We start from the raw sequence: 13,848 nt of genomic DNA on the forward strand, positions 1-13,848 counted from the left end.
GATGTTTGCACTGAAGTCAGTTCAATGATTAGTTTTCAGCAAGGGCAATAACTGAAGACAAAAGATCAAACGGGATGTTTGACTGACAGAAATTATGGGAGTAGAATAATCTACTTCACCATCTACAGCTAGGTCAAATGATTGACATCCCCTCCAATAAGTAAAAGCATTCCCTTAATAGAACTTAAAATTAACATAAAATACTTCAGTTTGCTGGATGACCCAAACACTTCATTTCACTAATAAATATCAGTGATTTCACTGACAAAGTTCTGCTGGAGACTAAGAAGAGGCAGGTAGTCTCATAGTGAGGCGATAGCAGAGTTTGCCCCTACTTTACACAGGATGAGGTCAAGAGAGTCAGAATCGGATGCAAGACTGTAGCTAATGTCTTCACCAAATTATAAATATGAATTGTTAAAATTGGAAAACTTAGGGGTTGGTTAGAAGGCATAGAGTCAATGATTCTGAAAGGGTAGCACTTTTGATAAAAATGATAATAATTTGCATAACATGGAAATTTAATAGCATTTATAATTAAAATTTATAAGCAAAGGAAAGTTTTGTTTCACTTAGATTTGTAAATGTATAATTTTATTATATTTCTGATAGTCCCCAACATAAATAACCCATTATACGCTACAAATAGTAGAATGTAGAAAAGATGTGGTGGGTGAACACTTACATGCATAAGGCTTTTCCATCCACTTATAAAAACACTATACCAAAGTAATTATGGCTTATTTTAATTTCTTAGTGTTAAGGAGACAGTATGATACACAATATAATGATATGTATTATTATTTAATTTTCAAGTTATTTGCCATTAAATATAAATTGGTACAGTTCCTATTTAGTATTTAGTATTTGAGTTATAAACTTTTTTTATATTGACTACATACCCCTCATCACATGTATAAACAACCTTTGCACCATATTCAAATTCATTGCCCACTGCAAGATGAAAAGAACCAAAGGGAGTATCCCCAGGATGTCCACAGGGCCTTTCTAAAATGAAAAAAATATATATTAATATGTTATACAGGAGCACATTTTATGTAGGAGTTGAAAAACAAAGATATTTGTATTAAATGAGAGGACAGCATTGAATATAAGGAAAATGAACAATAGCAAAGCTATTATTTTATAATTGAATGTATTTTTTAATTTTGCAGGATTACTGTCTCCTTTTTAAAAAATCAAGTATTGTTTTGTATTAAAGTGATAAGAGTGAATAATTCAACCAGTATTGCTACCGTATCAAGTATTCAGCCTTTACATCACTAAAAATTTTCATAAGTTTCGCCAAAAAAAAAAAAAAAGTGAAGTACTTACTCCGACATATCCTGGCTGGATTAACAGCCACCCATTCTCCATTTCTGCATGTCTTTATGATCACGCCAAGGGTTCTATAGCCAGGGCGGCATTTGTAGGTAGCCTGAAAACCTTCTGGATAAGTCTGGTCAGGCCAGGAACCTGACAGAATTTCTGTACCTCCTCTTGGAGGAGGTCCGTGGCAATCTACAAATAATAAAAGCAAATATATGGTATGTTGGGGTTAGCTTTGCTTTTTAAAATACCTATATGGTTACTGATCCATCCCCTGTGTGTATGTATGTTATGGTTTGGATGTGATATGTCCCCCAAAAGCTCATATATGAGACAATGCAAGAAAGCTTAGAAGAGAAATGAATGGGCTATGAGAGTTTTAACCCAATCAGTGAATTAACCCCTCCATGGGGGTGATGGGGATTGAGTGGTAAATAAAGGTGGGTAGGGTGTGACTGGGGTAGGTAGATCATTATGGTATATATTTGTATCTGGCCAGTGGAGTCTCTGTGCTTCCTGATCATCATGTGAACAGCTTTCCTCTGCCACACTCTTCCACCATGTTGTTCCTCTCTCACTGGGAGCCCTGACGAATGGAGAAGGCAGTCTATGGACTGAGACCTCTGAAACTGTGAGTCTTGAAATAAACTTGTCCTTCTCTACAATTGTTCTGGTCAGATATGTTAATCAAAGCAGTGGAAAGCTGACAAAAACAGTGTGTGGAGGTTTCAAGATGGCGGCCTAGAGGGGGGCTGCATTTCATGTTGCTCCAGGACTCAGGATTCAAAAGAGGAGATATTGAGACGCTTGGGACCAACTCAAAGCAGCCGGGTGACTCTCACCCCCTGGGGAGGCATCCCGGATGGGACGGTGGTCCCAGAACGCAGGAAACTTTGTGAAGTAGAACTGCCGGCGAGACGCCCCTCCCCCCGCTGGAGCAGTGAACTCGGACAGCTGGGAGCGCCGTAAAGGAGGCCGCTCGGCACAGCACTGGGACTCGGAACAACCACTGGGGCTCAGGCGGCTGCCCAGGGGAGGAGTGGCGAGGAGAGCTGTGTGGACTCAGGACACCGGGGCCTGCCCTGAGGAGGAGGAGGAGGAGGAGGAGCGTGGCCACGTGAATTCGGAGTGACTGCACCAGAGCTACAGGCGGTTGCCAGAGGAGAAGCTGCGCAGCGAGCTGTTTGGACTCAGAACGACGCTTCTGAACCCCGGGGCCTGCCCTGAGGACGAGAAGGAGGAAGAGGAGGGCGGCCGCTTGGATTCGGGTGACTACACCAGAGCTACAGGCGGTTGCCAGAGAAGGAGCTGCGTGGCGAGCTGTTTGGACTCTGACCACTTCTAAACCCCGGGGCCTGCCTGGAGGAGTAGGAGGAGGAGGAGGAGGAGGAGCGCGGCGGGTCGTTTGGACTCGCAGTGACTGCTTTAGCGCTCCAGGTGGCTGCTCAGAGGAGAAGGCGAGTGGTGAGTTGTTTGGTCTTAAAGTGACAGCTCCTGAACACAGGGGGGCTGCCTGGAGGAGAAGCGTGGTGGGACGCTTGGTCTTGAGTGGCCGCACCAGAGCTCCGGGCGGTTGCCCAGAGGACCCGTGCAGCGGGTCACGTGGATTCAGAGCCACTCAGAGGGACTGCTCCTGAACACCCAGGGGGTTATCTGGAGAAGGAGGAGGAACGGGGAGGGTCACTTCGACTCGGAGTGATTGATTGCCCCGGGCTACGGGTGGTTGGTGGGAGGAGGAGGCACGCAGTGAGTTTCTTGGACTCCTAGTGACCGCACCAGAATACTGGGCGGCTGTCTGGAGGAAGAGGCCTGTGGCGGGTCTCTGGGACTCAGAGCGATTGTTCGGGGCCACAGGTGGCTGCTCAGAGGAGGGGCCACACAGCCAGGCGATTAGGTGCAGAGCAGGGTCCCAGGATCTAGGAGGCTTCTTGGTGGAAGAGCCGCACAGAGACAGGCTTAGGGCGGAGCGAAGGTTCCAGGCCTGTGGGCAAATTCTTTGAGGAGGGGCAGCCTAAGGAGATTCATCTGCGAAGGGTGAGGCTCCCAGGCCCAGGAGGTAGGGCCGGGCCCCTGGGAACTTTGCAGAGGAAGGCAGCCCAGCCCAGGCGGTAGCTGTAAATTGAGGGGAACCTCTAGGAGGGAACTGACCAGCGAGACCTCCCCACCGGGTGAGTCTTCCCTGCTGGGTGAGGTTTCCCCACAAGGACGGTAAAACCAGAGACTCAGGCCCAAACAGGCCTTGCCTCAGCCCGCAGCCTAGGTCCCCTTTGGATGACCATTGGTTAACAAGTGGAGGCACCTCTGCCCACTAGCAGGGAATATACCCCACCTGAAGGCCACCACTCCTAGAGAGGCAGCTTCCTTGTGGAGCACCGCATTATCAACTTCCTCCAAGACTTCAGCCTACTGAAGGCTAAGGGGGGATATTTATAGAAATCTTCAGGGACATTGTAAGTCAATAGAGGAAATCTGAAATATCTCAGCGGTCCACTGATACCTGAACAATATGAGAAAACAAGGAAAGAAAATGCTGCAAACAAATCTAGATGTTACATCAATAAAACCCAATGATAGCATGGCAGAAGAAATGACAGAAAAGGAGTTCAGAATGTACATAATTAAAATAATCAGAGAAGCAAACAATGAGATGAAAGAGCAAATGCAAGCATTGAATGCTCGCACCAATCGACAGTTAAAAGAGCAAATACAGGAAGCAAAAGATCATTTCAATAAAGAGTTAGAGATATTGAAAAAAAACCAAACAGAAATCCTTGACAAGAAGGAAACAATAAACTAAATTAAGAACTCCATAGAAAGCATATCCAATAGGATAGAACACCTGGAAGACAGAACCTCAGACATTGAAGACAAAATATTTAACCTTGAAAACAAAGTTGAACAAACAGAGAAGATGGTAAGAAATCATGAACAGAATCTACAAGAACTATGGGATATCATGAAAAGGCCAAATTTAAGAATTATTGGGATTGAGGAAGGCCTAGAGATACAAGCCAAAGGAATGAACAATTTATTCAATGAAATAATATCAGAAAATTTTCCAAATCTGAAGAATGAAATGGAAAATCAAGTTCAAGAGGCTTATAGGACTCCAAATACACAAAATTACAACAGACCCACACCAAGGCACATTATAATGAAAATACCTAACATACAAAATAAAGACAGAATTTTAAAGGCTGTGAGATAAAAGAACCAAATTACATTCAGGGGGAAACCAATACGCATATCAGCAGATTTTTCAATCCAGACTCTAAAAGCTAGAAGGGCCTGGAACAACATTTTTCAAGCCCTGAAAGAAAATGGATGCCAACCAAGAATCTTATACCCAGCAAAACTTACCTTCAAATTTGACGATGAAATAAAATTCTTCCATGATAAACAAAAGCTAAAAGAATTTACAAAAAGAAAGCCAGCATTACAGAACATTCTCAGCAAAATATTCCATGAGGAAGAGATGAAAAACAAAGAAGCAAATCAGCAAAGGGAGGAATTATCCTAAAGGAATTGTCAAATAAAGGAGGAAACAAGTTGTGTCAAACAAATAAATAAATAAAATTTAAAAAATGAACCAAATGACTGGGAAACCAAATCATATCTCTATAATAACCTTGAATGTTAATGGCCTGAATTCTTCAATCAAAAGACATAGACTGGCAGATTGGATTAAAAAGAAAGATCCAACAATATGATGCCTGCAAAAGAATCACCTCATATAAAAAGATACCCATAGACTAAAGGTGAAAGGATGGGGAAAAACATACCATGCACATGGACTCAGCAAAAAAGCTGGAGTATCCATCCTCATTTCCGATAATGTGGACTTCAAGCCAAAGTTAGTCAGAAGGGATAAAGAAGGTCATTTCATACTGCTTAAGGGAAGCATAAATCAGCAAGATATAACAATCATAAACATCTATGCCCCCAACAGTGGCTCATCTATGTATGTCAAACAAATCCTTCTCAATTTCAGAAACCAAATAGACCACAACACAATAATACTAGGTGATTTTAACACGCCTCTCTCACCACTGAACAGATCTTCCAGACAAAAATTGAACAAAGAAACCATAGATCTCAATAACACAATCAATAATTTAGACTTAACGGACATTTATAGAATATATCATCCAACCAAGAGCAAATACACTTTCTTCTCAGCAGCACATGGATCCTTCTCTAAAATAGACCATATATTATGCCACAAAGCTAATGTTAGCAAATACAAGAAGATAGAGACACTAGCATGTATTCTATCAGATCATTATGGATTGAAGTTAGAAATAAATGAAAGAGTAAAACACAGAAACTATTCCAACATCTGGAGATTAAACAATATGCTATTATATGATGAATGGATAACAGAAGATATTAGGAAGGAAATTAAAAAATTCTTAGAGGTAAATGAGAACAAAGAAACATCATATCAAAATCTCTGGGACACTATGAAAGCAGTACTTAGAGGGAAATTTATTTCATGGAGCGCATTTAATAAAAGAAGTAAAACTCAACAAATAAACAACCTAACACTACAGCTCAAAGCCCTAGAAAAAGAAGAACAGAACAGCACCAAAAGTAGTAGAAGACAGGAAATAGTTAAACTCAGAGCTGAAATCAATGAAATTGAAACAAAAGAAACAATACAAAAAATTGACAAAATAAATAGTTGGTTCTTCGAAAAAATAAACAAAATTGATAAACCTTTAGCCACACTAACAAAGAGAAGACGAGAGAAAACCCAAATCACTAAAATTCGGAATGAACAAGGAAATATCACAACAGACACGAGTGAAATACAAAACATAATTAGAAGCTATTTTGAAAATCTATATTCCAACAAAATAGAAAATTTCAAAGACATCAACAGGTTTCTAGAGACATATGAATTGCCTAAACTGAACGAGGAGGACATGAACAATTTAAATAGACCAATTTCAAGTACTGAAATAGAAGAAGTCATCAAAAGCCTACCAACAAAGAAAAGTCCGGGACCAGATGGGTACTCAGCCGAGTTCTACAAAACCTTTAAAGAAGAGCTCATTCCAATACTTCTCAAAGTATTCCATAAAATAGAAGAGGAGGGAACCCTCCCAAACTCATTCTATGAAGCCAATATCACACTGATACCTAAACCAGACAGAGACTCATCAAGGAAAGAAAATTTCAGACCAATATCCTTAATGAACATCGACGCAAAAATTCTCAACAAAATTTTAGCAAATCGCATACAAAAACATATTAAAAAGATAGTGCACCATGATCAAGTGGGTTTCATCCCAGGGATGCAAGGTTGGTTCAACATCAGGAAATCAATAAACGTAATTCACCATATTAATAGACTTAAAGTCAAGAATCACATGATTATTTCAATAGATGCAGAAAAAGCATTTGATAAAATACAACACCCCTTCATGCTCAAAACACTAGAAAAAATAGGGATAGTGGGAACATTCCTTAACATTGTAAAGGCCATTTATGCTAAGCCCATGGCTAATATCATTCTAAATGGTGAAAAACTGAAAGCATTCCCCCTAAAAACTGGAACAATGCAGGGATGCCCTCTTTCACCACTTCTATTCAACATCGTTCTTGAGACTCTGGCCAGAGCAATTAGACAAACCAAAGAAATTAAAGGGATACGAGTTGGAAAAGAAGAACTCAAACTATCCCTGTTCGCTGATGACATGATTATATATTTAGAGGAACCTGGAAATTCCACCAGAAAACTCTTAGAACTCATAAGTGATTTCAGTAAAGTAGCAGGTTACAAGATCAATGCCCATAAATCCAACGCATTTTTATACATAAGTGATGAATCTTCAGAAAGAGAAATTAGGAAAACTACCCCATTCACAATAGCCTCGAAAAAAATAAAATACGTGGGAATCAATCTCACAAAAGAGGTGAAAGACCTCTACAATGAGAACTATACAACACTAAAGAAAGAAATTAAAGAACACTTTAGAAGATGGAAAGATCTTCCATGTTCTTGGATAGGAAGAATTAATATTGTCAAAATGGCCATACTACCTAAAGTGCTATACAAATTCAATGCAATTCCAATTAAAATCCCAATGACGTACCTTACAGAAATAGAGCAAGCAATTATGAAATTCATCTGGAAGAATAAGAAACCCAGAATAGCTAAAGCAATCCTTAGCAGGAAGAATGAAACAGGGGGTATTGCAATACCAGATCTTCAACTCTACTACAAAGCAATAGTAACAAAAACGGCATGGTATTGGTACCAAAATAGAAAGGTAGATCAATGGTACAGAATAGAGGACACGGACACAAACCCAAATAAATACAATTTTCTCATGCTAGACAAAGGGGCCAAAAATATGCAATGGAGAAAAGATAGCCTCTTCAACAAATGGTGCTGGGAGAATTGGAAATCCATATGTAACAGAATGAAACTAAACCCATATCTCTCACCATGCACGAAACTAAACTCAAAATTAAGGACCTCGGAACCAGACCAGAGACCCTGCAGATTATAGAAGAAAAAGTAGGTCCAAATCTTCACCTTGTTGGTCTAGGACCAGACTTCCTTAACAGGACTACCATAGCACAAGAAATAAAAGCTAGAATCAACCACTGGGATAGATTCAAACTAAAAAGCTTTCTCTCAGCAAAGGAAACTATCAGCAATGCGAAGAAAGAGCCTACAAAGTGGGAGAATATCTTTGCCAATCATACTTCAGATAGAGCACTAATCTCCAGAATCTATAAAGAACTCAAAAAACTCTACTCCAAGAATTCAAATAATCCAGTTAACAAATGGGCTAAGGAAATGAATAGACACTTCACAGAAGATCTACAAGCAATCAACAAACATATGGAAAAATGTTCAACATCTCTAGTAATAAGAGAAATGCAAATCAAAACCACCCTAAGATTCCACCTCACCCCAATTAGAATGGCGTTTATCAAGAATACGAGCAACAACAGGTGTTGGCGAGGATGTGGGGAGAAAGGTACACTCATACACTGCTGGTGGGGCTGCAAATTAGTGCAGCCACTCTGGAAAGCAGTGTGGAGATTCCTTAGAAAACTTGGAATGGACCCTCCATTTGACCCAGCTATCCCACTCCTTGGCCTATACCCAAAGGACTTAAAATCTGCATACTACAGAGATACAGCCACATCAATGTTCATAGCTGCTCAATTCACAATAGCCAGACTGTGGAACCAACCTAGATGCCCTTCAATTGATGAGTGGATAAAGAAACTGTGGTATATATACACAATGGAATATTACTCAGCCATAAAGAATGATAAAATTCTGGCATTTGCAGGCAAATGGATGAAATTGGAGAATATCATGCTAAGTGAGATAAGCCAATCTCAAAAAGCCAAAGGACGAATGATATCACTAATAAGTGGAGGATGACACATAATGGGGGGGAGGGAAGGGTTAGTGTTAGGGTTAGAGTTAGGGTTAGGGAGGGGTCAAGTATGGTGGAAGGAAGTACTGTATAGAGGGTAAAGAGGGGTGGGAAGGGTGGGGGGAAGGGAAAAAATAACAGAATGAATCAAACAACATTACTCTATGTAAATTTATGATTACACAAATGGTATGCCTTTACGCCATGTACAAACAGAGAAACAACATGTATCCCATTTGTTTACAATAAAGAAAAATAAAATAAAATAAAAAAATTAAAAAAAACAGTGTGTGTGGGGTCAGGGTGGGGGTTGCATTTAAAAGTAAATTGTAGGATTGGGAGGATTGAATGACCTAAATCTAAGTGAGGAGAACCTATTTCATGCAAACATATGGTCTCTGGCTATTTCTTACCTGTTTATAACTGACAGCTCTGGATATGGATTAATGTTCAGAGTTTGAATAAACAGAGAATTGGTAATGAAGAAAGGAAGAGCCAGATATTGTGTCTAGCCTAAACTTTTCTGAAACTTGTGCAGAATCAACGTTCCCTGCTAGAGCTTTGGACTAAAATTTCCATAGTCTCAGACAAAGAGTCCCAACAGAAAAAGAGGCCTGCTTTAAGTACACAGCTGGTATCTTCAACAGCATATTTGCTATATTTGAAAATTACTCAGGATCAGTTTTAAAACAGAAGTCAAAACATCAGAGAAGCAGATAAATTTATCGTAGTCTTTTGGGTTAGAGGAAGAAAACTCTAACCAGGTTCTTGATTTAAAACATGAGCATGCACATGTGCACACACACAGACACATGCACACACACAGTCTTCTATTTGCATCTTTTAATACCATAAGTGGACTGACTCAAACTAAAATGTAACCCAGGCCCAAATTAGTTGAATTAGATGAAGAGAAAGCAGACACTCTTGTTGGTGGGAGTAAATTACATTTATCTCATACAAAATATGTGGCCTCAAATGGAAATTAAAGCACACATGAAAGGAGAAAAAATATATCCAGGAAGGGAAAATAAAGTTAGTAGTAGCCAACACTTGACTCCAGAAGCTATAATTAGTATTAATTAGTTGAATTAGATGAAGAGAAAGCAGACACTCTTGTTGGTGGGAGTAAATTACATTTATCTCATACAAAATATGTGGCCTCAAATGGAAATTAAAGCACACATGAAAGGAGAAAAAATATATCCAGGAAGGGAAAATAAAGTTAGTAGTAGCCAACACTTGACTCCAGAAGCTATAATTAGTATCCATGTTTTTAAAATAGCTATTTTAAGTATGTTAAAGAAACTATAGGAGGAAGATGTAAATGACTAAAAATAAAAATATAGCCAAAACAAAATGACTCTAAAAATCATGCATTATCCTGAATGTACAGAATAAAAAATGTGAAATAATGTCTCTGTGAGTAATATGGACATGGAAACACATTAACTCAAAAAAGTCTAATCTAGAAATGCTGTAAGTGAAATACAGAAAGGCTAAAGTGCATAAATAACAACAAAACAGAGTAGAAGAATGTGTTGTGCAGAGTCAAGTGACATAGCATATGAATAACTGCAGTTTCAAAAGAGAGAGAATTGATAGAAGTAATAGCTAAATAAATAATAGCTCAAAGGTAACCAAAATTGATTAAAGAAATCAAGTCACAGATTCAAAATCTTGACAAACTTCCCAAGTTTGAGAAGAGCCTAACCTACACTTAGGCTCTCCTAAAAACAACAACAACAAAAGTATTCAAAACATTTTATTTTGAGGAGAACACTAAAATAAGAACTAAATCTATAACAGTAAATATTGAAGCATAAAATCAGTGTCTTACATTTCTAAAATCAGGTGGTGCTTAAAATTACGTTTCTAAAATTAGTTAGGTGCTTAAAATTACATGTCAACAGAGAATTCTTAAAGTTTATTTTTGGCTCACAAACTCAGAGGTTTAGTCCTTGAAACTGTGAGCTCAGAATAAGCTCTTTGTCTGCTAAGTTATTCTTGTCAGGTACTTTGGTCACAGTGATGAAAACCTGATTAACACACAAATTGATACTGGGAAGTGGCCTTGTTGCTGTGAGTAACCTGACCATGCCGTTCAGAATCCTTTGGAACTGGTTTGTGGGAGGAGTTTGGATAAGTCGGGGGGGGGGGGGGGGGTTCAAGATGGTGGCCTAGAGGGTGGCTGCATTTCATGTTGCTCCAGGACTCAGGATTCAAAAGAGGAGATATTGAGACACTTGGGACCAACTCAAAGCAGCCGGGTGACTCTCACCCCCTGGGGAGGCATCCCGGATGGGACGGTGGTCCCGGAACGCAGGAAACTTTGTGAAGTAGAACTGCCGGGGAGACGCCCCTCCCCCCGCTGGAGCAGTGAACTCGGACAGCTGGGAGCGCTGTAAAGGAGGCCGCTCGGCACAGCACTGGGACTCAGAGCAACCACTGGGGCTCCGGCGGCTGCCCAGGGGAGGAGTGGCGAGGAGAGCTGTGTGGACTCAGGACACCGGGGCCTGCCCTGAGGAGGAGGAGGAGGAGCGTGGCCACTTGGATTCGGAGTGACTGCACCAGAGCTACAGGCGGTTGCCAGAGGAGAAGCCGCGCGGCGAGCTGTGTGGACTCAGGACGCTTCTGAACCCCGGGGCCTGCCCTGAGGACGAGGAGGAGGAAGAGGAGCGCGGCCGCTTGGATTCGGGTGACTACACCAGAGCTACAGGCGGTTGCCAGAGAAGGGGCTGCGTGGCGAGCTGTTTGGACTCTGACCACTTCTGAACCCCGGGGCCTGCCCGGAGGAGTAGGAGGAGGAGGAGGAGGAGCGCGGCGGGTCGTTTGGACTCGCAGTGACTGCATTAGTGCTCCAGGTGGCTGCTCAGAGGAGAAGGCGAGTGGTGAGTTGTTTGGTCTTAAAGTGACAGCTCCTGAACACAGGGGGGTTGCCTGGAGGAGAAGCGTGGTGGGACGCTTGGTCTTGAGTGGCCGCACCAGAGCTCCGGGCGGTTGCCCAGAGGACCCGTGCAGCGGGTCACGTGGATTCAGAGCCACTCAGAGGGACTGCTCCTGAACACCCAGGGGGTTATCTGGAGAAGGAGGAGGAACGGGGAGGGTCACTTCGACTCGGAGTGATTGATTGCCCCGGGCTACGGGTGGTTGGTGGGAGGAGGAGGCACGCAGTGAGTTTCTTGGACTCCTAGTGACCGCACCAGAATACTGGGCGGCTGTCTGGAGGAAGAGGCCTGTGGCGGGTCTCTGGGACTCAGAGCGATTGTTCGGGGCCACAGGTGGCTGCTCAGAGGAGGGGCCACACAGCCAGGCGATTAGGTGCAGAGCAGGGTCCCAGGATCTAGGAGGCTTCTTGGTGGAAGAGCCGCACAGAGACAGGCTTAGGGCGGAGCGAAGGTTCCAGGCCTGTGGGCAAATTCTTTGAGGAGGGGCAGCCTAAGGAGATTCATCTGCGAAGGGTGAGGCTCCCAGGCCCAGGAGGTAGGGCCGGGCCCCTGGGAACTTTGCAGAGGAAGGCAGCCCAGCCCAGGCGGTAGCTGTAAATTGAGGGGAACCTCTAGGAGGGAACTGACCAGCGAGACCTCCCCACCGGGTGAGTCTTCCCTGCTGGGTGAGGTTTCCCCACAAGGACGGTAAAACCAGAGACTCAGGCCCAAACAGGCCTTGCCTCAGCCCACAGCCTAGGTCCCCTTTGGATGACCATTGGTTAACAAGTGGAGGCACCTCTGCCCACTAGCAGGGATTATACCCCACCTGAAGGCCACCACTCCTAGAGAGTCAGCTTCCTTGTGGAGCACCGCATTATCAACTTCCTCCATGACTTCAGCCTACTGAAGGCTAAGGGGGGATATATAGAGAAATCTTCAGGGACATTGGATAAGTCAGGAGATGCAGGCTGGAGAAAACTTAGAATGTTAAAAGGAAAGGTTAATAGGTAATTCTGATGGGAGCTCAGAAGATCAGAATGTTGATAAGATTGTGAACAGTAAAAGGACTGTGCTCATACAGTTATCTTGCACTAGACAAAGGTGCCGAAAACATACAATGGAGAAAAGCCTTTTCAACAAATGGTGCTGGGAAAACTGGAAATCCATATGCAGCAAAATGAAATTAAACCCCTATCTCTCACCCTGCACAAAACTCAAGATGGACCAAGGACCTAGGTCCTTCTAAAACCAAATAGAAGGAAAAGTAGGCCCAAATCTTCATCATTTAGGCTTAGAACCAGACTTCCTTAACAAGACTCCCAAAGCACCAGAAATAAAAGCAAGAATCAATAAATGGGATGGGTTCAAACTAAAGTTTTTCTCAACCAAGAAAATAATCAATAATGTGAAAAGAGAGCCTACAGAGTGGGACAAAATTTTTACCACATGCACATCAGATAGAGCACAAATCTCCAGAAATTTTAAAGAACACAAAAAACTTTACACTAAAAATACAAAGAACCAAATCAATAAATGGGCTAAGGAACTGAGCAAACAATTCACAGAGGAAGATATACAGGTGATCAACAGATATATGAAAAAATGTTCACCATCTCTAGTAATAAGAGAAATGCAAATCAAAACTACCCTAAGATTCCATCTCACCCCAATTAGAATGGCAATTATCAAGAATACAAGCACAATAGGTGTTGGTGAGGATGTGGGAAAAAGGTACACTCATAGTTTGCTGGTTGGGTTGTAAATTGGTGCAGCCACTCTGGAAAGCAGTACAGAGATTCCTCAGAAAACTTGGAATGGACCCACCATTTGACCCAGCTACATCACTCCTCAGTTTATACCCAAAGGACTTAAAATAGCCATATCAATGTTTATAGCAGCTCAATTCACAATAGCTAGATTGTGGAACTAACCTAAATGCTCTTCAATAGATCAGTGGATAAGGAAACTGTGGTATACATACATGAAATGGAATATTATTCAGTCATAAAGAAGAAGAATATTATGGCATTTTCACGTAAATGGATGGAGTTGGAGAATATCATGCTAAGTGAAATAAGCCAATCCTAAAAAAACAAAGATTGAATGTTTTCTGTGATAGGTAGATACTGATACATAACAGGGGTGGGGGATGGAGGGCATAAGTAAAGAATGGAGGAATG

At 41.8% G+C, this 13,848-nt stretch overlaps 1 protein-coding gene across 2 annotated transcripts in view; it reads right to left on the reverse strand.

The window, feature by feature from the left end:
• Positions 1–13,848, reverse strand: part of CFH (complement factor H) — a 128,645-nt gene that overhangs the window by 98,208 nt on the left and 16,589 nt on the right. For both annotated transcript variants that reach the window (XM_079107986.1, XM_079107985.1), the window contains exons 2-3: positions 1,336–1,521; positions 903–1,008 (exon numbers count right to left, since the gene is read on the reverse strand). In XM_079107986.1, the coding sequence (XP_078964112.1) occupies positions 903–1,008; positions 1,336–1,521 (292 nt within the window). The remainder of the gene's footprint in view (positions 1–902; positions 1,009–1,335; positions 1,522–13,848) is intronic.

Source organism: Sciurus vulgaris (genome assembly GCF_902686455.1).
Source record: "Sciurus vulgaris genome assembly, chromosome: 12".
NCBI classification, from domain to species: domain Eukaryota; kingdom Metazoa; phylum Chordata; class Mammalia; order Rodentia; family Sciuridae; genus Sciurus; species Sciurus vulgaris.